This window comes from Pseudopipra pipra, chromosome 2 (genome assembly GCF_036250125.1).
Source record: "Pseudopipra pipra isolate bDixPip1 chromosome 2, bDixPip1.hap1, whole genome shotgun sequence".
Classification (NCBI taxonomy): domain Eukaryota; kingdom Metazoa; phylum Chordata; class Aves; order Passeriformes; family Pipridae; genus Pseudopipra; species Pseudopipra pipra.
The window spans coordinates 88,047,994-88,073,419 of record NC_087550.1 but is presented as its reverse complement, the minus strand read 5'-3'; the positions used below and the strand labels follow the sequence as shown (position 1 = coordinate 88,073,419).

The 25,426-nt window shown below is 42.2% G+C and overlaps 1 protein-coding gene across 4 annotated transcripts in view; it reads left to right on the top strand.

The window, feature by feature from the left end:
* The window catches only part of AFF3 (ALF transcription elongation factor 3), a 339,352-nt gene that overhangs the window by 252,891 nt on the left and 61,035 nt on the right, over positions 1 to 25,426 (top strand). For 3 of the 4 annotated variants that reach the window (XM_064646295.1, XM_064646293.1, XM_064646296.1), the window contains exon 9: positions 1,810 to 1,850. In XM_064646295.1, the coding sequence (XP_064502365.1) occupies positions 1,810 to 1,850 (41 nt within the window). The remainder of the gene's footprint in view (positions 1 to 1,809; positions 1,851 to 25,426) is intronic. The other variant, XM_064646294.1, reaches the window with a different exon arrangement.

Sequence of the window (25,426 nt, the reverse complement as noted above, 5' to 3'; positions counted from 1 at the left end):
TGATGAGGTGTGGGAGGAGGGGAACCTGTGTTGACCCAGGGTGTTAAAGAAGAGGTTAAGCCATAAGTCATTCTGAAATCTAAGATCTGGGTCTCTCCTGTGCTTGTGTGCAAGACGTGAGATGAAATTGTCCTAATGAGGCCTTTTGGGGAGGAGATAGGAAGAATGATGCCACCCCATTGGACTGGAGAGTGGCAGCTCTCTATTTAAAGACTGCCCCGTACTCAGTGGCTGGATGGCATGGATGGTGGTGTATCTAAAGAGCATGCAAATAGTATGACCTACTGGAAACAGTGAAAAATACCAGACTCACCATATTATTTTCCTAACACTAAAAACAGTGTGTTCATGCCATGGGCACACTCCTGCTGAGCTGGTAGGACCTTCCAAGCCCTTCCCACAGGTTCTCTGCCCACTGCAGATGGTCAACACTAAGGAAAAACCCTCCTGCAAGCCATGCCACTCTGTCTTCTGACAATTTGATATGTGGCACATGGCAAACTACATCACCCCAGGGAACCCAGGAGGCACAAGTTATTCCAGAAACTTCACAGAGCAGAAATACTGATTCAAAAATCAACTGGAAACTCTTCCCACTCCTGTCAGATCTTCAGGGATCTGTTCTGAGGATCTTTTCACATCTTTTTTGTGAAATGCAACATAACTGCAACCACAAATCAGGTTCTATCAAGTTTTCCTTTGCAACCTGTCAGAAACATTTTGACAATCCAGAAAGGTTACCTCCATGCTCTCTAGTGCTGAACAGGATGCCTGTAAGCCATCTACCTCTTTTGGGAATAAGGATGCAGCCCCCAGCCTGGAAAGCCAAGAAGAACAGTTTCAAAACGTATTTACTGGTAACTGCAATGAGAAAATCGATGTTTAATTCCCCGCCTCTTGAGTCTCCATAAGTCATTCTTAGCTCTGTGTCCCTTCTGTGCCATGTGAGGCACAGCCTGGACAGGTACAGCTGGGAAGAGGACACTCTGGACAGCTCCAAGTAGAATGAAGGCTTTAAGGCGGATTTTCAAAATGTTATGAATTTCATCTTTGCTTAGCAGCTGGTTACTGTGCCAAAGCCATGAATCACATCACTTGAAGTGATTGAAGGAGGGGAAAGAATAATAATAATAAAGTGGCAAACTAGCTCAGGGATAGGCTTGGGAGTCCTATTAAACTTGAGAGGCTACAATTTCTATTCCCAGACCTTCTGGTTAACACAAGAAAAAGCATCATGCTTCCCCACCCCATCGAAAGAGTTGTACTAGGCAAAAACTGAAGAGCAAACCAGTAACAGGTCAATCCTGTACTTTGTAGGCAAACGCTGCCAGCAGATTAACATGGCAGCACTCAGGAGAAGTCTGCAGCAGCTCTGGCAAGCTTTGCAAAATTTATAATTCATCGCAAATGGAACAAAATATGTGATGTTTGTTTCTGTGGAAGAATGGGAGGAGACTAATGGTAAAGGAGAGGGAGTGGGAGTGCGGAAGCGGGGAGAGGGGAAAGCAGAGAACCAAGCCCTGGCGAGTTTTCAGGGACCCGCAGAAAAAATTGTGTAAATGAGTAGTTCAGACCTCAAATACCATGCAGTGCTTTGACAATCTTCTGGGTTTTGGCATTTTAAACAAAGTGTTCTTACATTTACTAGGCTGGAATGCCCATTTGACTATAGACTCTCTGCTACTTTGCTTGTACTTTAACATTTTGGACACATGACAAAAATGTGTGTAACGCATTTTTTAAAGTGTTGATTGTGCTCATAATTTTCAAGTCAGAATATAAAATAAACATCTCTGCCCTTTCTTCCAGCAGGCAGCACAGAGATCTGCTCTCCGCGTTCTATCTGACAGGTACATTTTGTCATTTTTATGAACTATAAATTGCTTTATGAAACGTTGAGCCCTATTTATTGTGGCATATAACTCATAATCGGATTTTGTCCCCAAAGTATCTGTGAACTGGGATGTTAAACATTTTGCATGCTTGGATTTGTCATGCATGTGTAGAGTTTATTACTGCAAAAAATCACGGTCTTGTTGTATTTCATACAGAGTATGCAGAATGCCTTGTTGTGATACCAAACAAGAGATAAGAAACTTACTGGAGAAGGCATGAATGATGCAGTAAATTCTGAGCTTTAGAGTTTGCTGAGATATATCTGAGCTCATTTTTCAGCAATAAGTACTTCATTTATTCCGAGATGTTCTCTTTTGACTTTTTCCAAATCCTTTCTCTGGGAATTACACTTCTTTTGATGAGATCCTCTATATGGTTTATGCACAAAAACAATGCCCTTTTTTAGCCCTTAAGTTTTAAGGGATTGGTATTTTGGAGGAATTTAATTAATTTTTTCACTTCTTCTGGAACCGCAGCAGTGCTCCAGGCAGATAAGCAGGGGATCTAATCCTTAGACAGTGTTCAGGTTTTACTCAGCTCTTTTTCAAGCAAAAATCCATTAACTTCAGTGGGAAACTTGTCCAAGTGAGGAATTCAGGATTTGGGCCATAGTAAATGTTATAGTTGGGCTGTAGGTCTGCACAGGTATTTACCTTAAATGACTTTTATGAAAGAGGATTGATTGAAACATAAGGTAGCTTTCTAAGACGGTCCTGATTTCTTTTCCAGTTTTGGGAAATGGGGGAGGGAAGGGGGAGGAGAGACTGTACATTTTAGTGCCTGTGAAAAAGAACTAGCAGATTTACATTTTTCCACAAATGAGGTACTGTGTCATGCAGGCTGACACAGAGTAAATTTCCCCATGCCTTGTTGGCAGCCCCCTCTGCTCCGTCTGGCCCCCAGCCCCCCGCCTCCCTGGGAATAAGCGGTAATTGACTCTGGAAGCCAGCTCAGGCCAGGATTTCTCCAGAGCAGAGCCTGTCACTTAGGCTGAATTATATGTTGTGCATGGATGAATAACATTTCTCTCTGCTCAGAGGCTAAGACCGCCAAAATTATCGACTTTCCCTTCCCAAGTTTACAAACACAGTTTTGTTTAGAATTTTTTGCCCCCCTTTAAGGAAAAAAAAATTCCCCAGTGAAATGTATGGGATGCTGGTGAAATTGCTGGCACGGTTGTAGGGCACAGAAGTATTTGCTGTAACTGGAATGAATGTGAAACAAAGAGGAGTTGGAGTCAGCATTATGCCCCTCTCCCTGGAGGTGTGCAAACTCACCCCTAAGGCAAAGCAGATTTTGCTCTTGGTGGGGACAATACCATGACCAAAGGAATCACGGGGATTTTTTTCTCAGTATCCTTCCCCTGAGCTAAATGAGGAACATTTCTACAGAACTGCCCCTGGAGGTAACTAACAAGCCCCAAACCCCGCAGCTCACTTTCTGTCTCCCCTAGGAAGAAAAGTAGTGGTGATGGACAGATGGTCCCTACCTCATGGAAGGTGGTGAGGGAGCTGGACACAGACTGCCCTCATCCACAGGGCAAAAAGGCTTCAGTGTTAACCATCACACCTCAGTATTTATCATCAGATAAATGTCCTGTCTGCCCCTAGAAGCATGCCCAGGGACTACAGCTTTCTCACGTGCTCTGCCAGCATTCGGTGCTGGGGCACCCTTCTCCCCCGGCTTCGGGAGGGGGTGCCGGGAAGGCTGGGGGTGCACCCTGGAGGTTGCCTCGCTGCCACCCCTAACCTCACTGCAGCAAGCAAAAGCAAGGGCAGGGGGCCAAAATCCCACACTGTGACAGCAGCTTCTGTCTCTTTTTGGCTAAAGGGAAGATGCCTGTGATACCGCTGCTCATTAGTTGTGTCCTAGTAGCAACTGAGAGCTCCCAGTCACACACCAAGTGTACTTCCCAGTACCAAGGGAGATGGCAGCTTATATAAAGCTTTCAGTAATTTTGCCCACTATTTTTAAAAAAAAAATATTCTCCAGCAGTTCCTGTTGCAGTTCCTGCTTTCAGTTTCTATTAACGAGCTAACACCTAAACTAAAAGAGGAGAAAAAAAAAACACAAACAAACAAAAAGAGAGAGTTTTTAAACTTGTAGCCATTGATTTCTGTAGTGTATCACACTCAGTCTTGTTTTCAGAATGACACAGTAACCCCCAGCAGATTTATGTGCAAACACAAAGATTAGTGACCCAGAAGCTTGACTGAAACAGCTTTTCTGTTTCCAGAAGACAGGTTGCTCTGCACATGCACCGACTATTTTGTGAGAAAAGATGCACTGGCCCCATTAGCTTTTCGTTTCTCATGAAAAGCCTTCGGTGTTTATACAGCGCAGCTTGGTTTTAATTTTATTGTGCTCTCCAGGAAAGTGGTCTAACTCTACAGATTACTCAGTTTCTGGGACAGAGAAGAGCAAGATCTTAACTCATATACCTTAATGGTATAGTGCTGGCATATTTTCAGCTGTCTAACTCTCATACCCACTGCCTGAATGGCTTTCAAATGAATAAAAATGTCTGTAATTAAAATATTCAGTGTGTTCTGTTGTTATTTAACAGTAAGCACTGTGGTTAAGCCAGGTCTTAAACCTGCTTAATCCCACTGAGCTAAATAGATTTTATTATTGACTCCCATGGTTCCAGAACTCTGACCTTAAGGCTGAAGTTAAAAGCTAAGTTTTTTGTAGCCTGTTCCACTAACCCAGAACCACTTGCTTGCTGGATACATTTGCAGTGGAGAATGTCCAGCTGTAAATTACAGCTGTTTGCAATCATACCCAAACATAACACTCATTATTATTCTTTTGTTCTTTTTAGGCTGAAAAGCCCACCATGAGGGAGACCGCACAGTACTTAATCCACACATTAAATTTACTCACAGCTCATATTCATGTGCAAGATAAGATTTTCCATGAAGTAAAGTTTTACAGTGGTCCTAGGGCATTTTTATTCCTCTGGCTGCTTTTATTTCTCTGTGCTGGAGTGTAGGCCAAATGGTTCTGCTGAAGACTTTTGAATGATTAGAGGAAAGTGTTGTACCACCACTGAATTTACAAGGCAAAGATAGGTCCTCCACTGCACTGCTTGGGTGGTTCCTGGGTGGTACTTGGAGATGTGCTTACTTCCCAGGCGCAGTCTGTTCTCCTTTCTGTGTACTTACACTGGAGGATGCCCGCAGACCCCGCTAGCTCTGCCCATATGGATCTCAGTGCAGGCATGTAAGGTATGAACCCGCTCATCCCAGCAGCCACATGGCTGTGCTGACAGGCCTGCCCTTCCCAGCTGATAAGCCCTTTAAAGAGCCCAACTTGCTAGCTTACACTCAGCACCTGGTTCATATATACATGTCGTCCAGACCTCAGCTCTCAAGTACCAGCTATGAAAGCTTTTAGATTTACTTGTGCTGTTGACAGAAGGCGGCATCTCAGAACATCCATTTGGCAATGTAGACAAGCCCTGTTCATGATGGCTGGTGAACTATACAGCCTGTCTGAGTTTCGGTCTAGGCAGAAAGGATAGTGCTTTGCATTTCCATGTAACCAGGCCTCATCCGTCCATGTCTGATCACGGTTAGGACACCAAAATGCAGGCCGTGCCAGCCATGAGCTGGTTTACCCTAATGAGACTGGCCACTAGCACTCAAGACCCTGAAGAGCTAAAAATTTGCCCCCTTGTCTGCTGGAGAGGTGAAGGGTTTGGGGAGCTGAGAAGCAGGGGAGGCTCACATCTGTGGGGGGAGACACATTTTCAAGCAGAGGTGCTGCTGCATTGCCTCTTATGGGTGAGTGCATCCATTTAGCACTCAGCTGCAAGGAAAATAGAAAAGGTTGACCTGGGACAATCCAGTCCCTTCCCCTGATATTGTAAGCAGCCACAGGCTTGGTGATTAGTCCAGTGGGATGTGTAGCATGGCTCTTCTCTAGACAAAGCCACATTGAGATACGCTATTTGGGTGAGGAGGCCTGGGGAGGGACAGCCTGTAAAGTATTAAGGCAACAAAAAGAGGCAATTTAGACTTTTAATAGATCACTTAAGGCAGGGAAGGCAGCTGTCCAAGCAGCCTTAAAACTTTTGGTGGACGGTGCCAAAGTTTTCTTGTTCTCAAGTATCTGCTTGAGCTGCGATTATGTGAAGCAGTTAAACTTGTGATACCCTAAAGTAAGTAAATAGTGCAGTGGCAGCTAGCAAAAAGACTCATGTACTTCATGTCACTCACATACCTAATGTTTTGTTGGACTGGTGTTTTTGATAACATAGCCTTTTACATCGTGAGAGTTCTCCACATGAGAAGCTACGTGGTCAGCTTATCAGCGACTCAGCTAGCTGGCTGGCCAAAAAGGCTTCATGTGACAGGTCTGTGCAACCAGTGACAGTCGAGGGGAAGCCTTGGCTTGGGATAGCTGATCTGGGTCCCAGCAGACAATGAGAGAACTAAGATCACGGGCTCCACAAGAGTCAAAAAGCTTGGCTGGAGAAGAGCATGTGTGCACAGTGCTCACTGCCACAGAAGCAGACATGCAGCTCTCGCAGCATTAGCACATTGCTTAAGCTTTCTGGATTATCTTTGAGAGGAAAAAAGAATACCTGTGACAGGGACTATGTGGATTTATCAATTATGCCTTACGTGAGGCATGTTGGAAATGCTGGTGTCTCACAGTTGCAGCCCTCTCACACAGTATAGGGTAGCAAAGGGTGGCTGCTACTTGGAATGGTCTAGAATTTCTCAGTCGTGATAGTTACAGAACTTGAAGGTGGAAGAGTAGTGACACATATTGTATATAGGATACTATTTCCAGTATTGGAGAATGTGGTGAATTAGTGAAAAGGGGCTTTAGAAGAAAAGGCTGTGTAGATGGCTTGGAGTGAAAAGGAATAGGTATCTCTGTAAAACTGGGACTCCATTTCCTTTTATTTAATTTGCAAGCAAGACCTGTAGCACTCGCCTATTAGCTGTTGGATGTTTTCCCATACCTTGGCTGTTGTTGGTGTTTATTTAGAATTATTCTACCATAGCACCGCAGATGTGATTTGGATGTATTGCTGCACGAGCAGGTGAAGCAGGGCTGTCCCAGGGAACTGTAGCAATTTTAAGCCCTACTAAATGCTGAAATTCCTTTGAGGTTTAAAGAAAGAAAAAGAAAATATGTATTTTTTATTAAAGAAAGTGATGGTGTTTTGCTATCATGACAGCCAAACATCTCCCAGCTCCCTATGGGCAACCTCGTGCATTCTCAATGGCTCCCCAAAGATATCTGGGGGGAGACGAACAGTTCTAGTTTCCAGAAACATTTATATTTTGAAAAATATCTATCTGCTAAAAGAAAGGTCTGACTAGTAATTTCTCATGTTTTTTTTCTTTTTTCTTCCTTGGTCTTTTAAGAATCAGTGTGTGAATAATTACAGAACGAATGTGAAAGGGAAAAGAGGCAAGGTGTAGGTCTGTGGTCTTTCATATATTAGTAAGGAGAAAACAGGTCCCATTGCTGGCTGGCAGCATGAAGAATATGCAAAGTGCTATTGGGAAGAAGAGTGTATATGTGTGCAGAATATGAAGTGCCTCAGCATATGATTAACCTCTCTGGGTATGTAGTAAATAGTAGATAACTGTGATCAAAAAAGTATTCATGTGATTTATCAAACTGAGCAACTGTGCATTTTGCAGGGAAGCAAGAGGTCAATCCTGAAATCTAGGGCAAGTAGAGCAATAGGAAATTGCAGGGACTAAGAAGTTAATCATACTGTTGGACTGCTTCCATCTGGTTTTGAAAGACGGAGTCAGTACAGTGCTAGCGAGGATGCTTCACAGCAACAGACCAGGAATTAATTTTTTCTGCAAATCTTCAGCTATCATTTGTGGTAGCACAGGCTTATAAAAATGTAATTTAATTTCTTGGGAATAAATCACGTAGGACAAGAGTGTTTTTTTAATGTGTGTATCTGAGGCAAAAAATAAAAAGTGTGAGAGTAGGAGAAACAGTAACAATCCATGAGAAAACGAACATTAACAATATGAAACCTGGAAGGCATATGTGGCCATCCAGTTAAATTATGCAGGTAATTGTCTTAGAAAAATCAGTTTGCAGTTGGGAAACTTCTACATTTTTATGACCCTTGGGGGCATAATCTTGTCTAACCTATCTGTCCATCTCCATAAGTGTGGATCAAAGAGCACTGACTTAAAGTATTATGGAATTGACACTCTGAACACCACTCCCATATATCATCAGTACATAGCTATGGGCAGTGAGTTTGTTAATGAATTCTGTTTTCCTTATTATTGATATGACTTATGATATTTCGATGAGATTTGAACATTTTTCTCCCTTTGGGCAATGAAAGTCCCCCTAGGCAATGAACGTGTTGTAAAACAAAAGGGATTTTAACCTTGATAGTAATTCTGGTAGCCAAGACTTGCCTTATTGGAAGAAGTAAGAGGACAGTTAGTTGATAACATTATGCCTTTCTTACTTCAGCAGTGGGATAAGAGAACAGAGAATCCTATACTATTGTGCTATTTTTAGTGCTATGCTGAAAAAAGTGAAATCTTATAAATACATTTGTATCTATTTCCTGGCAGTCTGATGAAAGAGAGCTCAGATTTACACAGCACCGAGAGCTGGAAACCAGCGGCCACACTGTTCACACAAATAACCACACTTTCATTACCATCTTATTTTAAGAAAAGCTGAAAATTCATAGCAATCAGCAACACCTCAGCCTGGTCCAGTTACATGACACTAGCTTGAGACTTTTGACCCCTGTATGTTTGTGAATCATGTCCTAGCTGTAGTCTGGGGAGTCTCCAGAGCAGGTGCAGCAATGCAAAGGAGAAATTTCAGTTCCCTTTCAGTGAGGCAGCAGTCCATGCAGCAGATGGAAGGAGATCCCCCATTCAAGCTTTAATGATTCAGTATACAGCCAGGCACAACAGGGTTTTCTGGCATCAGCTCCATGGATGATGACGTGCTTGCTCCAGTTGGTTTTTCCTGCCTTCCTGCAAAGGTAGCTTAGAAATCTCAGCTGAACTTCAAGGTTTGCCTTTGTCACTGGTACAGCTATCTGCCTTCTGCCCTCTCTATTTTTTAATTTTAGATTCAATAGCATTTTCTCCATGCTCTTGGTTCTGTTCTGACTCTGGCAACAGTGGAGGCAAAACGGAGATGGGAGGCCTGGTTTGCTTGGGTGAGACCAGTCATGTTCTGCAGGAAGCCAGTCCCACAAAAGAGATGTGCTTGCATCCAGGGTGGGCAAGGGACTCCTCAGTCTTGATGAGGCCCCAGTGGGGACAACACACAGTCTATACCTTGGCTGGCCCTTTGCTCTCTGAGTGGTGGAGAAGATCCTACACGGATGCAGAACTGTGTCCAGTTTCTTTGCAGGAAAAAAAAGTAAGATGAGTTGTAACAAAGAAAGAGGTGCCCTGTGATTTCACTATGGGGAATAGTTGTGGCTGAATCAGGCCTGAAATGCTCCTGCAAGGAATCACATTGTTTTGATCTGAGATACTTTTCTCCCCTGTGCAGTCCCATCCAGATATCTCCTCCTTTTTTCATGACTGTCTTGATTTTGATGCATGTTGAAGGAAAACTTTTATACTTTCCTCTCCACTTGGAGAAGAGTTGGATTTTTTCTATCACTGAGGAATGGTTCACAGTGTTCTAGGTTTGTTGCATTTCAGTTAAAGAAAATGTGTGATCTGTGAACAGCCTGGGTTTCCTTCCAGAGAAAAACTGGAACATTTGTGAAATTAGATGGAGCACTTAGGATGGAAGAGCTTTTTCCCACTTAGCTATTCCACATACATTGGCGTGAAGGTACACCAGCAATCCAGTAGGGTCCTATAGCTCAGTGTGATCCATAAAATCTCATACCAATGCTTTATCAGCTGAATATCATAGCTGAAAGGTTTCAGGCATGTTTGGTAGTACCTCTGCAGAAGTTCTTGGCTATGAAAGCCGTGGGAAAGACTCAGATCCAGAACTTTCTGAGAAAATTATCAGATTCATGTAGTTGAAGATATCCCTGTTCACTGCAACGAGGTTGGACTAGATAACCTTTAAAGATTCCTTACAACACAAACTGCTCTATGATTCTATGAAAACCTCCCTTCTTGCTTGCTTACTTACTTTCTGCACAGTGCATTGAAATTCAGATACTGAAGCAAGGCCACTTTTGGAGAATTTCTATGCCCTGCAGCGCTGCCAAAGTAGGGACTTGACCCCACATTTCTGATATACCCAGAAGCGAAACTGAAATCTTTGGGAGTTTTTGGTGAGCAAGGAATGCTATACCTAGCTGTTGGGCTTGAGCTGGTTAAGGAGGAATACTTTTTCCATGCATGTGAAAAGTCTTTTTATGCAGACCTCAGGAGAAGGAGGAATGTTTATACACTTTTCAGCCAATGCTGACAGATTGGCTTTGCATGCAAACCTTTCCATTTACCCATGTAGTTTGTGGCAGCAGGGAGCATTTTTTCATGGTAAATGTGAAAAGTAAACAGAAAAATTACAAGCTTCTGGTTTAGTGTGATTGAGATATGTTTTATTCTGCATGAAATGACAGCTTAAATAATATAATTGTTTTTAACATTTTGAGTCCCATGATAGTTCTCTTAGTGGCTCTGATTGGCGCACACTGGCGAAGATCTTTACTTTACACTGACTGTACTCTTTGGAGTCTTTTAAACTTCTGGTCACTGTTTTAAACTTCAGTGACCAGATTTTCACCAGTACGACATGAAATCGGCTTTACTGATTCTGGTGGGGTTATCCCAATTTTCACCTGCTGAGGATGCCAATTTTCACCTGACCCCACTGAGGTGCCTGGAGCCCTCCCTGGAACCCCTGTACCCTACCAGTGTTCCCAAGCTGCCCCCAGTCTCAGGACTACACAGCAGGAGCCAAGCCCCTCTGCTTGCAGTGTCATTCTTGAAGCCCAGCAGAGGGTACCTCAGGACCCTGGAAATACTTCCATCTTTTAAAATTCACATCACTACCTATTTGTGTTTCCAAAGGTTGCACAAGTGAATTACTTTAAAGGAATACACCCAGTGTGTGGTTTAGACATGAGGATTTGGTTAAGGTTCCACTTCAGCTCAGGCTGACTATTTACCAGCTCCCCTAACACCCTCGCTGGCAACCTGATGAGTAGGGCTGCAGGGAAAGTATTCAGGCTCCCAAACCATTGGAGCTTTTTTGATGTAAACTGAGACCCAAAAATCTCAAATGGCTCATTTTCCAAAGTTACAAGTTTTTTTTCTCACTCAGCATTTCCAGGAGGTCTGTCTGGTGACCTTTTCTTTACAAATTATCAGAACAAACACTTTCTGCTTTGTTTTTCATTATTATTGCTTGCTTTTGAGGTTCTGTTTCATGGGAAAATTCAGAATTGCAGAGCTGTGTTCCAAACTGGAATGGCGTGAAATTTCAAAATCCTTCTCAAAATGGAAGGCCTTCCTTCTCTCAAGGATTCTATTTATAGTAGGCTGCCCTTTTTGCAGTCAGAGAGGGGCCAGATCATATTATGACTGTGTGCTCTAATGTGTTTTTAACTTAGAAGTAAAATTAGGCCTGGGTTAAAACTAGGCGTAAAGAAACTAAGTTCAGACATTACATTTTTATAACCTGAAAATTATATCATTTTGAAAGGCAGAAATAGAAATTACTTAAATTAAATTAAGTATTTTTCCATGGGGTGATTTAAACATGACACATGCTATCTTAAATATAGTCTGCAATCTTCTGTCATTTCGGCAAAAAAGAAAGTTATTTATTTTAAAGGTAAGTATTTTGTATCTAATGAAATTTACTTTGCATAGGAGTGTATCTTCTGTGTTAGATTGCTATCAAGATTTTAAAGGGTTTTTTCATTCTTGACTCAGGCACAAAACTCTTTTTCATGCTGAGGCACTGCCTCTGACACACACATTCACACAGAAGAGAATAGGCCCTTCTCTGTGGAAATCTAGCAGCCAAATAATTCACAAATAGCTCTCACTTATTATTTACTGGCACAATCAAGCATAACTGCTCTAAATGAACAATTTGCCAAATAAAAAAAAAAAAAAACAGGAGCAGGGTTAAAGAATCCCATGATTCTGATTTACACAACAGATAAAAATCCCCCCAGAAAAGTCATAGAGACCTGCCAAGTAAATTTCTTGCTTTGCAATGATCGTTTAAGACACTTTAATATGCTTTTGCGAGGATCTGCTCTGGCCCTGGCGCCAGGCATACCCGGGGAGGTCTGTGTTGTTTCATACCCAGGAAGGTGATGCCTGTTGGCGGGAAAGGCAGTGGCGAGAGGGCAGCTAGACCCTGGGTCCTAGCAGCCCTATGAGACTTTGCTTGCCATTCCCATTTTCCTTTCCTCCTGGCTGCATGTCATGGAGCCTTGCTGTTTTGCTTGCTCAGTCTTGCCCTTTCTCCATTCTTCAAAACCACCCTGATCCCACTGAGGTACCTGGAGCCCTCCCTGGAACCCCCGTACCCTACCAGTGTCTCCGAGCTGCCCCCAGTCTCAGGACTACACAGCAGGAGCCAAGCCCCTCTGCTTGCAGTGTCATTCTTGAAGTCCAGCAGAGGGTACCCAAGCATCACCCACATATGGACCCCATCATTTAAGGGGGACAACAGAAAAACAGCTGTACTGGGGGGCCAGCCCACTGCCTTGTTTTGGAGCCCCATGGACACCGGTGTCCACCTTCTGCTGAGACATGGTGAGACACAGCCCAGCTGGGCAGCAGCTGGGGGTCAGCACTGCCCCCTCCCAGCCAGGGCTGCCCCTTGGCTGCCAGCCCCACAGTGGGATGACCACACCATCAGCCAAGCATGGGGGGTTCTGTCTGTGCCATTCAGCTCACCGCGATAACCATCGCTCTTCCTTGATTATAGTGCCCTCCAGTACTGATTTCCTGAAGCCACTTCTTTTAAGATCATGATGTGCCTTGTTCTAAAACTTAATAAGCTTGACACTGACCATGTGGACTTAGAGTTGGTTTGTAAATATTTGTATCCTCTGTATTATTCCTTTGATAGGAGACGCTAGGACAATATTTCCCACATTAAAAGGCTCTTAGGCAGGGTTTAGGAACTCTGGACAGGCAAAAATAGCTGCCTGAAGGAAGAGGAAAAACCCTGGAGAATTACCAGACTCTTTTTTTTAAATTTTGAGACAAATGGACTTTTCAAACTTTGCCCTGAAAAGAGATCTGGTCATGACCTACTATAAATCTCATATGGCCATTTAAAACCTTACAGTGCTCTGGTTAAACAGCATTGCACCAGACAAAACCTCCAGGGCATGGGGACATTGCTGCAGTTTTTCCCTTTCAAGCTTGTATATTGTCCCCATAACATATTGCCAATGTTCACAGGACCAAATGAGACTGTGGCCTTTCTTTAATGTACTCAGAGCTCTTGTGTAGAGAGCCTGTGAGGTCAACAGGAAAACATGGAATGAAATCTCGGCTGAGTGTCGGTCTTTCCCAGGCTTCCTGGCAATTTCCAACTTCTTACCCTATTGTTTTCACTTAATAAGATAGAGCTTGTCCTGTGCTCAGTTAAAAAAAAAAAAAAAAAAAAAAAAAAAATTAAAAAAAAACCCACTAGGGAAAGAGCTAAGGCTCAGAAAATGAGCAGTTTTGTAAAAGCCTGGCAGATTCCCAGTCTGCTGAACCTAATAACAAGCACACTCATTTTTCCAGTTTGAAACTTTTTGGTGCTAACACCCTTCATGCAAACACCTCCCAGGACTTGTGGGAAGAGCTACAGTGTAAAGAAAAATAAGAGTGCTGGTCTTCCAACATGAAAGCTGTAACCTACATTTTTGAAATAAGGATGTTGAAAGGTAGAGCTCTGAGAAGAATCTAATTTTTGGCTCCTCCAGCTGTCAAATCATCCTCAGCTTTCCTCCTCCTCCTCCTGCTGAAGGGACTCACAGCACAGCACCTCTCTCCAATAAAGCTGAAGAGGAAAGCAAAAACTGCAGAGTTGTTTGTGCAGACCCAGAGAACAATCTGAGAAGACAGCAAAACCTAAACACTCCTCTGAGATTATCACTCTCTAACTGATAGAGATGTACTGTGACTTCTGGTTCAGCTTCTCTTTTTATACCATTGTCTGTATTAGCGTATTATCTGCTTGTCAGGTGCCACCAAATTTTAACCTCAGACTGCTGATGTTCTATTAGTATTGTGTAAAAATATATGTATTTCCTAAATTATTATACGGGATTTAATCTTGATGAAAAGCACCAAGTCAGCACCTGATTATCCAGGAGTTTTTCCCTTGTGTTGCATGCAAGCACATCTGCCCCTCTCCTGGAGCCTTGAATTATCCCCATGCATAGTCTTTATGTGTGCAGACAAAGGGCACTGTTGAAACAGATGATTGCCTCAGCATTCAATATAGTTAACTAATCTGAGCCAACACCACATTATTTTCTAAGAAATGTATTTTATTATTCTATTTGGTCAAAATGCAGCATTAACCATTTAACAAGAGCCATGACAGATTTCTGTCATTGTCCACTTTATATTGCTGTCCTCTGCCTGCGTTAGGTCTTACAGGTTGATTAGAATAGGTAATTACCACAGACTTGCCCTACCCAAAGTATTAGGGTTGTTTTTATGACCAAAATTCTGGTATCACTATGGAACAGCAGTAAATTGTGTATCTGGTTTGAATTGTTCATATGTCAGTCATTTACCCTATCAGCCTTTTAAATATATTACAGCAAACTATGAAAAAACACTCTCTGATTAAATGAAAGAATACATGGCAAATTAATTCCTGCTGCCCTATATGGAGAAGGCATACTACAGTGTCACAACACCCTCCTTGGCTGCTTTGGAGTTGAGCTCCACAGAGATAACATGCATCAGTGTTCATCTGTTTACCTGGGAGGTTAGCTGGAAAGCACTGGTGACTGCAAACTCCGTACCTGCGTTGACCCACCAGTCACTTCTCTGGTTAATCGAGAGCTGCAAGGATGAAGAAGAGGTGAAATGTGGGTAGTCTGGCCAGTGTAAAAAGGGACATCATGGAGGAAAGGTAAAATCTGGAAGGAGAAAAGATGAGCCTCAGTTAAGCTAAGAAATTCTACAGTACTTTTTATTAAGGCCATACCATGCCTGAAAGAATAGATTTTCTGGTACTGTTTTCAAATTGTCATAGGCTGCAGTTTAATTGAGTCAAAGCTTAGCTTCTGTGAATGTTTGGGATGTTCAAATGCACTTTCTACACCTGTGCTGAAAAAATAATTACCCCCAAAAGTCACACTTTTTTGTTCGTTTGTTGGTTGGGGGTTTTTTTGTTAGAAGTGATGGGGTTTTTTTTTAGAAGTGACACCAAGCTCACATGGCAACTGATTCTAAAATTAACGACATATGTTTCCAAAGCGGAGATGTAAACAGGCTTTGCTTCGTTAGGAAGTGATTGCCTTAGGTTTGTCTTGCACCTGGTAGAGAGCTTGTTAAAGGTAGTATTGCAACCTTGAGATTATTTTAGTTTAGTTGCTTACTGAGACAGCATTTTCGTACCTTTATTTTAATCTTGATATGGCCTTGTTGGGGATAGAATTATTTATTTGGTTGCAGGGCCACATGCATTGGAATTATCTTATTTAAGTTACATACATCTTTAGTTGACATGACTCATGTTACTATCAGAATGAATAAGCCAGCCCTGTATACTAAAAATAAGCAAACAAATGTAAAACACATTAGCAGAACCACAACAATCTAATTAACGATGGACAACACAGTTGTCAAATCAAGGTCATGATCAAGACCTGAACCAATGAATCAGAGCTTTGAGTTTTCAAACAAACATATTCAATGCAGAAGGTAATCAGCTTTACATTGGAAGCTTGACATGAGATGGAACTACATCCAGTTGGTTTTGCATCAGGAAAAACTGAAGAGAAGCCAGTTCATGTTTCAACCAAGCTCCTCAACAAACATTCAAGTCAACATAAGGCATTGAGTAAGGCAATCGAAGACTGTAATCTTCAGTCCTTGCCAGTGGGGCATGGAGGACTGGTGCTGTTATGGTTCAGCCAGGGGGAGTATACCCATCAGAGTGAACTTGCTAGTGATGCACAGTTTAGCACTTCCTTCTCATGTCACATAGTTATCATGTATGATAATTCTTCTGCTCTTAGAGGTCACTCTGAAAATCAGATGCTGTTGCAACTTTTAAATTATTGATGCAACATTTATGAAAATACTTCTTGAATAATTACTAGGTAAGAACTACAAATAACTTTTGGAATAATTCACTGGTAGTAAATGACAGATTTAAGAATCTGGCATTTGTTGCTAGGATTGCAAGCAACACCTTCTTCCTTTTTTTCTCTTTTGCCCAAACACCCATGCATTCAAACACTTGTGAAATAAAGAGGGATCCTTCCCTTAAAGGAAAAGAAAGTATTCAGACTTGTCCTTTCTCCCTAAGGATTTTTATTTCTCATGGTTGCTGAGCTCAAAACTGGCATCTCCCGCTTGGTGATCCCAAGAGGTGGCAATGGTTCTCATAGCTCCATCCTTTTTCCTGCTTATTTCATAGGATAGATGGAGCCTTGTTTCCTGGATGTGGTCAGTACAGCCAGTTGTGCAGTTTGTAAATTGCTGCTGAATATACCCATGGCCTTGCAAGTGGGAACTACAGGTGAGGTGTGACACACCAACCTCCTGCACACTGCATGTCCTTGTGACTAATGTCAACCTTTTCCTTCAGGGAAAGCACTTAAAACCCACACTCAGCAGGCACCACCTCCTCAGGACAAGCTAATAACCTTGTCAGTGTGTAGTATCTCCATGCCTTTTCAAATAATAGTGACTTCTTTACCCTAAGTTAGGAAGCTAATATGAATCGGTTCACAGCTTGCCCTGATGACTTTTACTCTAAGACCACAGCTGGCCTTTGTGCTTTTTATCGGATGGATTAAACAGAGTTTTCCCAGTTCTACTTCTGAGCCAAAACATCTGAGACAATGTATCTCACAGCCCCTATTACTGTGCCACACTGGTAAAATCCTGCCATCCTCTAAAATCAGTGATGGCAACATGAATAATTAGTTGCTCTATTTGTACAGCATCAGCCTTATACTTATTTTCTAGTTGTCTATACTGCTTTTCTTTGTATCTAGTCTGGCCCTGGAGAGTACAGAGCAAGTCTGTGAAGTTTTAGTCCATGAGATCATCCCAGTAATTTGTTACTGCAGGCACTCTCTGTCTAACTTTGATTCCCCATGTTAAATAATTGTGATATTGTTTCTTTAAAACCCTTGACAACAAAAATCAAAACAACCATAAATATTCCACAGACATATGGAATTGTTTTGAGAAAGTAAATTGCTGAGACTCCTTAAAAATGAGAATCTACCAAGGAAACCCCAGCAGTGTCTTTGACAGTCTGCTCTAAAACTTTTCACTTGCTTTGATGTTGTTTGTAATTTATGCTCCTCAGAGGCTCTTAGATGAAGGAAATCATCTATTTTAATAATGTGAAGCCTTCTTCTGGCTACCCGAGATGGGAATTCCTGCTCTGTTTCCTGTGCCTCTCTGACAGGGCCAAAAGGGGAAGGAGGGCTTAAAAATTGCATAGCCGTTAGTGATCAGAGCCGTGGCATCACCTACCATTTTGAAAGGTCTGCCCAAACATTACTTATCTCTCACTGATGAGGTAACATGTTTAGGAAAGCTGTCCTTTTAAGATCACTCTCCACAGTGATGTTATTTCACTATATTAGTAATTCATAAGGATAGGTTATGTGGTGAAAATTATAGTAAAAAAGCAATTATTTAAATAATCCCTTTAATTCAAAATTATTTTAATTACTAGTGATAGCTGTCCTTTTTTTTTTTTTCTCATTTCTAAGTCTCTTATGATTCAAAAATTGCCGCTAGGCTATCACCTCTCATAATTGCCATTCTCTGAGCTGAGTGAACAAAGAAAAAATTAAACTGGAGTGTGTCAGGCAAGCAGAATGGGAAATATATGTTCCTGCAGGAAAGCTACTCTCCTCCTAATTACCCTGCAATTGCCAGGTTCAAAATGTAATTTATGAACAGCATAGATAGAATGGCCACATTAGTCCATTATTTCATGATAATCTTTTCTACTCTTGATTTCAGAAAGGAGGGATTTTGCAGCTGTTGGTGCATTGGCATTGTCAGCAGCTGCTCTGGGCAGTGATGCTAGACAACTGCACTTGAGAGATACTCCCAAAAAAATGTAAAGCAGTCTCCTAACAACACAGTTTTATTGAAGAAAGGAGGTGCTGTAAAGTACAGTTAAATAATAATAATAATGGCCAGTCTTCGCAAGCGAAGATTTGGGAAAGGTCATAAACCCTTCGAGCCTGCGCAGTGGATTTTTTAGGTGAGACACAGCGTGCGCTGAACTGAGCCCACCCTTTAATCCTGAGGTTCATCTGCCGGGGCCGAGCAAAGCTTGGACAGTGGCAGTGAGGTCCCCAGGACGTAGCTGGATTGCCATACAAGGCTGACGAGCTCCAGCTGCCCGGGGGGCCGGGAATTGAACCCGGGTCGCAGCGGTGCGAGTCCTGCACTCTAACCACTAGACCACCAGAGGCCCCAGTACAGTTAAATAAATAAAGCATAACCTGATGGGCTGCCTCAGACACTGCTGATCGCATTCAGAAACAGATCCAGAAATGTTGGAAGGAGAAGGCCTGTGACTGCTGCTGCTGCACGTTCAACCTGCTGTAAAATATACCAAATGCAGCAAATGAACCTAATAACACCCCCTGAGTCCATTTTACTCTGACAGGCATAGACTAGACTGCAAAAGGATAGAGTAGCGGGCAAAACTGCCAACATGTGATATGCAGCTGACACATTTTAGCTGTAGTGTTGGTCTACACTTCATTCAAGTTGGGGCATTGACTAGCGTAGTCATCTGAGTGAACTTTAAACACAAAACAGCAGGATGCTCATGACCAGGTGGAGCTCAGGAATCATTCAGTGCCCACGTTATCACATTATCACATTAGCTAGCACCATAGTTTGTGGTACTTGAGCTAGTCCTACATGGTCACAGGATGACTGAGGCTGGAAGGCATCTCTTGGGGTCATCTAGTCCAACCCCCTCTCAGAGGAGGATTAGCTAAAGCAGTTGCTCAGGGCCATGTCTAGTTGAGTCTTGAATATCTCCTAGGATGGAAGCTTTGCAGGCTCTCTGAGCAACCTGTTCAACTGTTTGACAATTCTCACAGCAAAAAAAAATTTTTGTTATATTTAAATGGAACTTCCTGTATTTCAATTTGTGCCCTTTGCTTCTTGTCCTGTCACTGGGCAAGACTGAGAAGATCCTGGCTCTGTCTTCTTTACTTCCTCCTGTCAGGTATTTATCCCTCCTGGTCATCTCAGCCTCTCATCTTGTGAAAGATGTTCCAATCCCTTAATCATCTTCATGGCACTTTGCTGGTCTTGCTCCATGCCACTGAACTGGGGAGAGCCCAGACCTGGATCCAGGGAGAGGCAAGGGGAAAGCAAAAAAGTGAAAGGAAAGGTCAAGTGCAAAGGCAAAGGGAAAAACTATCTTGGTGATTCTGAATGTGACATGCAAACCTCTGAGTCAACTGACTGAGAGTTCAGTGGCTTCCAGCTCTACACAAAGGCCATCAATATTTTTCCTTGTTGCAATCCAAGTCCATAAAGAAGCTTGCCCGTTCCCTGAGAAAGCATTAGGTTATATTGCTCAGGAGTGTCACTCCTAAGTATTCCATTTCAGTTCCCTGCATAGAATGTTGAACAGAGCACTCTTAGGAATGGGAGATGCCTGCCCTGATTCATTCTTCCGAAGTCTTGTTTTTACTTTGCCCCCGAGGAATTGGCCATTTTTAATGACTTTTATGATTAATAAAACTGTCTGAAGGCCTGCTGGGGTCTTCAAGCTAGTTATCAACAAAGTCATCTAGCTCTTTCCCCTAGTGGCTAAGCTGATGGCAAAGACCCAACACTTGATCTTTCTCCCCAAGCTGAAGCTTGCCTAGCAGCATTTAGAGTCATGTTGGGGTGGTAAAAAAAAAATCTCCGAGTTACTTTCTTGCTGCACTGACAATGGAAAATTGTACTGTCCTGGAATTCTGTCTCACATCTTAACTGCAAAGTTCTTGTGCAGACTCCCCCACTTTCCCCCAGCTGTTTCCCAGCTGCAGGCAGGTGCTGTGATACACTTTAAAGAAGCACTGAATGTATATCCTCAGCTGGGCACTGAATTCCCAGCAGCACCACATGTTGACTCCTACACCTTTAACAGTCTTATGCTGAATCACATTGCTAAAGGTACATTCATTACCACTTCACACAGCACATCCCAGACCATGTAATACCTCAGGCAGGCAGAGGCATGTTTAAGATACTGCAGTAAGACCGGGGTGCCAGAAAGGGATTATTACCCTGGGAGCACAGAGAGAAAGAAGACAGCAACAGCTTGTTGTGCAACTGGGAGGGAGAAGCAGCACCAATGAGCAATATTTCTCCCTGTACCTGCACCCTCTCCCCAATATCATGTGTGTATTTCCTTTCTGCCCTACTGGGAGAGGCAAGAAGAGCAAAAGATGCATTTAAGAATAGGCAAAGGTACCTGGGCATGCCTTAGTGATACTGTAAATTCATAGGAAACCTAAAAAGATGCATGGTGGTTAATGAACAGCAAAACAAGTGAGATATGAATTGAAAAGTATATTGGAAGATATATTTTTAACTACATCAGGACACAGCATGGTGTAAGACTAATTTTTTTTATTAAAACAGCATACAGTTCTAGTGTTTTTTGTAGTAGTTGGTAGCATATTTCACAGACATAAACAATTGATAACATCCTGCAGGAAGGTGCAGCTGGGGAGCCACTGAGTCCAGACACTTTGGTACCACATTCTAGATTAATACAGCAAATTAAATTATATTTACTTTGAAATTTATTTCTGCCTCCTTTCAGCATCTGTGTGTGCATGAACAAACCTCAAGTTTGCTTTCCATGGATGACATCATAAAAAAAAATGCAATTCACATTTGATTTTTCCTTTGAATTGTAAAGGGCGATTTTTATAACTGTTCTTAACAGTTATATAATTGTGCATATCATATTTATTCATAGTTTTTCACAGGCCACATTGTATCTGAGGAAGGCACAGCAAAGGTTACTAATACGCATGGCTGTCTGCTTCAAAGTCCTTCATCAAGTATCTGCAAACTGTGTTTGCTGGGTTACTGTCAGGTCCTGGTACCCTCACTAGCAGACCATTTGTGCTCTTCAGGAGCACTTCTGGGTACCCTTATTCAAGCTGTAAAGTACAATACTACTAAACCAGAATAAGGGGTCAAGAATCTGAGCCTGGTCAGAATGGGAGTTTTTTCCCCCAGTGGCTCAAACTCCTGAAAACCTAAGGCTGCACCACAGGCAAATACTCAACAGCTGAAAATTAATTTTAAACATCCTTTATTGCCAGTTAAGATGTCAATAATATGTAAACAGCATATCCTGGACAACTTTTTCTAAAAACATATTAAAATAGTTTGGGATGTCGCCAGAAAACAGGCTGTGCTTACATCAGAAGGGAGAACAGAAGAACCTTTTACAAGTCTTCAAATAATCTCAAACTAATTAGCTTTTAACATCCTCTCTGCTACAATTCTGGACTTTATTAGCTGTTCTGCTTGCCTTTCCTGGGTCTGCCTAATGTCTTCTAAAGAACAACTATGCATTTTTTCCAGGCATTTGTCATTTCTTGAAACATATAAAAGAGAGCACTTGGATTCAACTAACAGACCATCTAAATGCTGCTCTGCATAGGGAGTGATATATACTGACAAGGAGAAAAAGTCAAATTTTCTTTATATGGCTCTTTATGGTGAGCAAACCTACTTAAAATAAGCTCCTTCGCAAGGCAGCATATTGATTAGAGCTGACGGGCCAAAAAGACCTTTGGGAGACAACAGAATGTGGCTTGAGTCAAAGAGTAACACTAAAGCTGGCAGCAGCAACATTAAGAGTCAGTAAAACCTGAGAGAGTTTGTCTCATGCTGAAATTTATTGCACCCATTTAGACAGTCATTATGGTAGTTAGTAATTTTATCTGCACAAGTTCATCTGTATTTGGACTCTCAGAGCTTAGTGAGAGGTCTTGCAAGGCAGAACCATACCCAGGGCTCTGCTGACTGAGGCAAAAGACTGCTGTGCTGAAGCGAGGTGTGACTGTGTCTGAAGACTACAGAAGGCTATTCATTTCAATGCCCAGCTACAACATGAGTTATGTTAACAGTAATTCTGAAATAAGGTGATGGTAGGCCAGTGCAAATGAAGATTTTCTAGTCTGCACTGCTGTAGTTTTCTTTTGTGACTTGATGAAGCTGTCACTCTCAAGCAAAAATTGCTGTTCTCCTGGATAGAAGTACATTTATCCTTCATGTTTTAGGGCATAAATGAGACCAAAAAAGCAACATCCAGACTAATTTCCGGAGAAGTGGTGTCAAATTCCCCCGATGAGACATTTTGAAAATGATGGGTTAATGCCACTCTGCAGAATATTTTGCATTGTTCCTATGCCTAGTTTCTGAAACTACCGTGGCCGATGTTCCATATCTTCACTAATTTGTTGCAATGCTTAATTACCTTTATCTTTGTAACATCTCTCTCAGCAGGTTGAAGCCTATCCTACCAAAGACCAAGCTGCTGGAATCACCTTCAAAATGTTAGTGGAGGATCGATTCCTGAGACAGGTGGTACTGATATCATTAAATCTGACAAGGGATCAGCTTTTGATAGTGCTTTAATGAAGCAGTGGAGTACTGAGTTTAGAGTGGATATAGGTCTTCATAGTGGCTACCACTCCCAGTCCTTAGGACAAATGGAGAGAGGTGACTGAACCCTGAAATTAAAATGAGGAGGAGGAATCTGAACTGAACCTCCTTTGCTTCCCATACAGATCAGAATGCACAAGGTGTTGGGCATATCAAGCACACAGTTTAAGCAATTTTTAGGATCTTAGATTCCTTCTAGTACATCAAGAGAGGTAGGAATCTCCAGAGGGCGCTTTTGAGTGCTGAAATTAGGCAGTAGTTAGGTCCCCTTATAATTTAAGGGCATACAAACTGTATGCCTACAAACTCACTATCCTGTACCTCACCAGCCAGCTATATCAAGATCTGACCGAGGGTCCAGTTCCCCCCTGGCTTAATTCTGTTGCATTCTTCTTCAGTCTTTTTAAGCCCTACACAATAGGCAGAGTCCTGACTGTATGAGTCACATGACTTATTTATCTACAAAGTGAGAAAACTGGCTTGGTTGAGATCTTCAAGTGACCACCCAGCTGAGCTTAAAACACACCTTAGTCGGTATCACTCTTTACACTTTGTTTTCATTTGCCTCTCCGTAAATTAGAGCCTTTCTTCCCATTTTCATCTATTTCAGGTGTAACTTCCTAATTTTTTATTTTGCTAAAGCACAAGGATGTCTCTCCTTCTGTTGTCATATGTGCCATCAAAATTTTCTGAAACAGATCCCTGTGGAGCTCTTCCTCTCTCTTGAATGGCCATTGATCCAGTAGTCTTTCTGCTGGTGGTAGGATTCAGCACTCTGAGTGACCAAAGATCCTGTGCATCCCTGCAACCAAGAAAAACTTGTGCAGAACCTCATAACATCTTTACTTTCACATACATTAGCCCACTCTAATAAGACCCTCTTACAGCTGAGCCTTGAGCTCCTATTCTGTATCTGACTTATCAGGCAAACCAGTGAAATGCAGGCGTGTTTTTAACTCATTTAATGGGAAGTGGAATAGAGCTCATGTCTAGTGATACATTCTTCTGTGAGCCTCAGTAAACTCATCTCCTCTGGGCAAATCAACTCATGTTCCATTTGTAAGTGTATGCAGCAACACCTAATGCAGCAAGGAAAGGACCTTCTTCAAATGAGGAGGAGGGTAGGAGAGACAGGTGGAAAAGAGGAAAGATTGGAAAGTAGAAGTGTCCAGAATGCACTTGCTTATTACAAACCATCGATGAGTGCCAGAAAAACATTCAAAGCTTTATATTATTGGATATGGAAAAAAGATACCTGAGCACAATCTCAGCCACTAGTACTATATATCTACAAGTGCTCAAAGGATTCCTTTTTCCTTCTTGCAAAGTCTGTCTAGGTTTCTTGCACCTTCTCTGGGCCTTTTGTTCTGATGTGAGGGCTAAATTCCTAGAGCAGAAGACAAAAAGGTATGTCTTCCAAGAGAATCCTTTCAATAATGTTGCTTCTGGAGTATGGGTGTCACTCTTAGCCACCAAGAAGGAGAACCTTCACACATTGAGGGCATTAAAGGTCCAAAAAGTGTGTCTTCTACATTCCCTTTCAGATGTGTGATTCAAAGACACTGTCAGATTTCCACCTAGCAGCACAAACTGGCCTCACCCAGTCAACAGAGGGATCTCTCTTTTTTCATTAGAAAGTTCCTAACATGGCCAAACTTAATGAAGAAAAGAAAAATTAAAGTTTTGGGGTACCTATGAAATAAAACACGCAAAAGCCATTTGCCCTTGGTCTCAGGTGGAAATCAAAAGCAGCGTTATATGAATCTTCTCAACACCTTTATCCACTTACGGTTTATTTCTGCCCTACCCTCCCTCCCCCTCAAAAAAAGTCTCCATAGAGATTGCTTCCTGATTTCACACATGAAGCAGAAGGGTGGCTGTTCACGGACTATTCTCAAAGCTGTTCATCATTCTTCAGGCCATTGGTCCACAGCCATGTTCTAAGGACAATATAGGACACATAGTCTATGCCTGTCATTTTTTTCTTTTTAAGTCACTGTACTTTGAGCCATTAAGAGACTAATTATATGACCAAGGCTAAAAAGACTCTATCACTCCTCTTTTACTAAAGAGTTAACTTTCCTGGACCAGGGGTTCTCTCTGCTTATATTCAGCTGATGCAAGGTCAACGACAAACACACCGAGGAAGTCAGAGTTGCTTTATTTTTCTTGTGAGCAGGTCAAATAAAACACTGCTGATGCTCCATTTATCTGGTGCGACAAGCAAACACTTGGCAGCAGTGGAAAGCAGACACTGGAATCTGGCACCAGGCTCCTAGCACAGCTGTCAGCCTGCTGACTAATCACTTCATCCCCACATTAATGCTGCTCCAGGTCTACTGGACTCTTTCATCTCCAATACCCTGGCACATGCTCCTCCTGATAGAGTGATTTATCCAGAGATGTCACTACTAATTGTTATGTAGCATTTTATTTTAGGAGGAGTTTCTTTAGCCAAGGTGGTTTTGGTGGTTTTCTCTTTCCTACTGTATTCCTTCAAGTTAGGAGCTGTGATTCTCCTTCCACTATCAACCAGACCTTAAGTAGATGCCCCATGCCAGACTGAATTTTTTGGAGGCTTTTTTTTATGTGTGTGTGCATGCACTTCATAACTTGTTTTTCTAAACAGCCTTTCCTATCAATTTGTTTTTATTTGGTGACTATTCTGACAATTAAGCTGCAATTGCACAGTG